We start from the raw sequence: 5,000 nt of genomic DNA on the forward strand, positions 1-5,000 counted from the left end.
ACACACACACACACACACACACACACACACACACACACACACACACACACAGAGATCAGCATTAAGGGAAAGAAAAAAAAAAAATAATAATAATAATGATAAAAGAAAAAAGTAAATGAATAAATAAAACAAAACAAGGAAGTAAATACATAACCAGAAAATTATGTCTCGTGGCTGTCATGACAAGCTTTTACGTATTTCGCAGATACATATATTAAATCTGGGTGTTCACCCAATATATATTTAATTTTTTTATTTTTGTCAAGTTGATTAAAATTTGGGATTATATTTTCATATATATTCATTCATATATTTTTTTACTATATCTCTCTGTCTCTCTCTCTCTCTGTCTCTCTCTCTCTCTCTCTCTCTCTCTCTCATAGGGAGGTGTGGGAGTTGAACCCGCCGGAGGTCCACGACTCAGTGCTTCAGTTTGCTGACTGGGGGGTGCAGGACCAACAGCTGGTAGGTATCCCATAATGCAACTCTTGTATGCGTTCACACAAACACATCTGTAAATAGTAAACAAAGTACACATGAGTATAGTATCTATTGTACACATAGTGCACACAATGTATTCTTTACTTCATGCTTTACCTAACGCCCAGTTCACAACACTAGGCATCCAAAGGCCTTCTGCATGGGTTGTTGTACATTATAAAACAATTGGGTTCTGGAGCGTAATTTAGCTGTTTCTGATTGGACGAGAGGACGTTCCATACTATAGGTTATTCGTCAACATACCTACAGTTACGGGACTTTTCACAGCTAAAAATAAATCACTCCGCGATGAAACATTCGCATTGATGTTAACCGTTAATTCAAAGTTTTTACAATTCCAAACCAAGACGTTAACAATGGAACTATTTTTTTTCTCGATGGCTACGGCCGAACAACCACCCGTGGGATTATCCCTTACCAACCCCACTCCCACCGTGCTATATTGCTTAAGTAGTGCGTGCTTGAGCACAAAGGCCTCTCAGAACCTGTACTGTTCAGGTAACCAGTGGCAACACAATCAGCTGAACATGTGCACTGAGATGTACTTTCTGTACTTTCGCAATCGCGCGCACACGCACACACACACACACACACACACACACACACACACACACACACACACACACACACACACATACAGACACATGCACACAGACACACACACACACACACACACACACACACACACACACACACACACACACACACACACACACACACACACACACACACACACACACACACACACACACACACACACACACACACACACATACATAAGCACTCATGCCTAAATCAAGTCAAGGCCTCCTTTCTGATTTGTGCGTCTCATACAAGCATTATGAACTTCATGAAATCAGCTGTGGATTGACCGCACTGTAGTGAAGAATCACTACTGCAAACATCAAGAAAAATCACTACCACTCACATCAAGAAATACATCCTTACCTCCCCACCTTTATCATCACATATAACATTCTGTACCGGTGAACCAGGTGCCAAACACATGAAGAATAAGATGGTGGAATCAGTCTCAGTGGAAAGCAAAATTTGTGCATTTGTGTGGATTGTGATTTCTATTTAGTGTTACATTTTCAATTAAATATAAAATATACAGGACAAGCTGATGATTCTGAGCACTGTAGTTGACCCTCCCTGAAAGAAATGACAAATGAAAGTCTCTCTGATTGAGTCATAAAGGACTATCCAGACACACTAACCTTGGACTCCTGACGTCCACCTATGCACTCGTGGGGCCCAGATTGTGGGGCCCAGATTGGCTCTAGAAGTAGTCCTTATGCCAATGGTGAGCTCTGCTGTGAAAGGCAGAGGGGTTTGTTGGATGGCAGAGCCAGGCTTTCTGAAAATCACCCTCCCTTGGGGAGATGGAAGGCAGACATTTGAATCGCACATCAAATGGAAGTCAGGTGTCATGAGAGAGGGTCCAATCAATCCATTATGCGCTTTTAAAAGAGCAGGTATCAGAAAAAAGAACTGAATTTAGGTTTCAAGGGGCAAATCTGCAGAAAATCAACTTAAACACCCCCCCTCTCTCTCTCTCTCTCACTTCCTCTCTCTCTACCTCTTCCTCTATCTCTCTCTCTCTTTCTCTCTCTTCCTCTATCCATCTCTCTCTCTTTCTTTCTCTCTTTCCACTTCCCCTGTGACTACAGATCTACATTTTTGAGAATAACATCTATTACCGCTCCGATGTGAGGAGCAATTCCCTGCGGCTCACATCTTCCGGGAAAGAGGGGGTCGTTTTCAACGGAATTGCAGACTGGCTGTACGAGGGTAGGTATGAATGTCAATGACGGAGAGGGGGCTCAAGGCACACCCAAGGACAAGCTCGTGGAGAAAAAAAAAGAGACATCGGCAGAAAGAAAAAAAAATACAAAAATCAAATCAAATAAATCAACTCAGAGTCATATGGGAAGAAGCCTAAATAGGACTTTTAACGCAGAGATGAGTTCTTAGTTTGCTGCCTTCTTCAGCGCAGACAATGGAGTGCATTTTCTCAATGGGCTCAGACTATAATACTCCAGCTGTCCTACAGTGATATTAAATGAACGAGGAGGGGAGTCAAATTTGGAGCGAAGTTAATTAAATTTAAATGAAGACAAGGCATTCTTTCCCCAAGACCGCTAGCAGATATTAACGCTGTGATATATGCATTAGGCCCCAACCGGGCCCGAGAAAGACTGTTTTACCCCAGATCTGAGACGTAGTAATTACACTGTAATTATAGACTTCATTCTCTTCCTCACTTCATTTCACCTTGGCCGACTCCGTGAAGTGTCCTGTGTGTGTGTGTGTGTGTGTGTGTGTGTGTGTGTGTGTGTGTTTGTGTGTGTGTGTTTGTGTGTGTGTTGTAGTGTGTGTGTGTGTGTGTGTGTGTGTGTGTGTGTGTGTGTGTTTGTGTGTGTGTGTGTGTGTGTGTGTGTGTGTTTGTGTGTGTGTTTGTGTGTGTGTGTGTGTTGTAGTGTGTGTGTGTGTGTGTGTGTGTGTGTGTGTGTGTGTGTGTGTGTGTGTGTGTGTGTGTGTGTGTGTGTGTGTGTGTGTGTGTGTCTGTGTCTGTGTGTCTGTGTGTCTGTGTGTGTGTGTGTGTGTGTGTGTGTGTGTGTGTGTGTGTGTATTTGTGTGTCCTGTTTGTGCACGGTGACATAGTGTGCAGAACAATTCCATGCTGAGGGATACATTGCAAACTGGCTTGTGTCTTGCTCTGACATTGGCTGACAACATGAGTAGAAATGTTGTTAAAGGAAAATAGCTGCTCTTTCCAATAACAGGGTTTTTGTGTGCAGGTGTTTTGTTTGGCAAGACATTTTGTCACGGTATTTGTCACATTGTCCTTTTTGCTTCCATTCACACACATTCACATATTTCCTGGTCCATCTTCAGATATCTATTTTCCTGGACATATGCTTTTTTGATGTGTTTCTTTATGTCCAGCGCTCTTTCCCCCAGCCCTCAACTCACTCCAGACTAGTGCTTTCAAACCCACTCCTCTGCCAGGGCTGTTCCATCGCTAAAAATAATCTATGAGGACAAGCGTCTTAGATTGCAGGGACAACATACAGCCACATGCTGCTCGTACAAATAACAAGCACAGTAGGGCCAGATGGGAAATAAAATGCTTTCTGTGTTCAAGGCTTCAGTGTACTGTTACTGGAGTGTACACTAATGGATTGTGTATTTTTTAAAGCCTGTGTCGTGTTTTGTAACGTGTTGTTGTTGTTGTTGTCGTCTGTTTTTTTCAGAGGAGGTGCTGAAGACACACAAAGCCCACTGGTGGTCCCCGGACGGGGAGATGTTGGCGTTTCTGGTCATCAACGACACCCTGGTGCCCAACATGGTTCTGCCTCAGTTCACCGGAATGGCCTACCCAAAAGGAAGGCAGTACCCATATCCAAAGGTACAGTAGTGTGTGTGTGTGTTTGTGTGTGTCTGCATGTGCGTGTGTGTGTGTGTGTGTGTGTTTATTGTATGTATTGTCGGGTATGGACACACCCTGCTGCTCTTCCACATCCGAAGTTCCTAACGGAAAAATAAAGTTCTTTGAATTTGAATTGAATTGAGTAGGCCTTTAAGACTGAGAACAATTTCCCTTTGTTTTGTGTTTGAATCAAGAGGAAATACATGAGTATTAGATGCTTCAAATGTACTATTCTATCACATTCTAACGCTTTTTGTAAATATTCAAGCTGTTATCTTCTGTTTTCTTCTGGTAACAATCTTAAGACTGTTGTCATGGCAGCTGTTATATTATGTAGTTAGTCATCATGACAGTCAATGCCCAATGATATTGCAGCCATAACTCCATTATCAATATTCCTAAATGTCCCTCGGGATAAATCAAGTATCCATCTATCAGTAGCTGTCAACACAATGCTGGTAACGGTTATGGCAATGATTCCTCACCAGACCCTGTCTGTCATGACAACTTATGAAAAGACCATATCACAACATGGTTTATTACATGGTTCATAACATGGTTATATCAGTCTTATGATGCCTTTATTCTGTTTTTTATCACTTTTGCTCTTTAAAGCACAATGAGTGTTGTCCTCGTTTGCACTTTTCCAAGTGGTTGTTCAGAAAACACTTACAAGCTCGTTTGCAAGTATGGATATTTATGCGGAGGGTGTCGTGCATTAGTATTCTAATGTCGAGAGGGCCAAACACTGATCAATGAGCACGAGTGGAGAAGTTCATCAGTAAACTCTGTTCTCATTGTTAATGTAGTTTCACTAGTTTAACAGCAGTGAGGAAGAGGAAATATTTTTGACAGAGTTTCTCGACTTGGTGGCCAAATAGTGATTAACTAATGTGTGAGCCTAGTCAACAGATTTTTTTGTAACACCTCACAACGGCATGACTTCATTTGTAAGCAATCAAGAAGAGTGGCCTACAAACCCAAGACTTATATCTACAAAACATTGCATGTGCGTGTGTGCGTGTGTGCGTGTGTGCGTGCGTGCGTGCGTGCGTGCGTGCTT

The 5,000-nt window shown here is 42.3% G+C and overlaps 1 protein-coding gene across 1 annotated transcript in view; it reads left to right on the top strand.

Moving 5' to 3' along the window:
• Nucleotides 1-5,000, top strand: part of dpp10 (dipeptidyl peptidase like 10) — a gene marked incomplete at both ends in the record, with an annotated part of 148,983 nt that overhangs the window by 122,010 nt on the left and 21,973 nt on the right. The window contains 3 exons of the mRNA XM_080850992.1: nt 384-465; nt 2,175-2,295; nt 3,762-3,916. Coding sequence (XP_080707118.1) covers nt 384-465; nt 2,175-2,295; nt 3,762-3,916 — 358 coding nt within the window. The remainder of the gene's footprint in view (nt 1-383; nt 466-2,174; nt 2,296-3,761; nt 3,917-5,000) is intronic.

Source organism: Sprattus sprattus (assembly GCF_963457725.1).
Source record: "Sprattus sprattus genome assembly, chromosome: 14".
In the NCBI taxonomy this organism is placed as follows: Eukaryota; Metazoa; Chordata; class Actinopteri; order Clupeiformes; family Clupeidae; genus Sprattus; species Sprattus sprattus.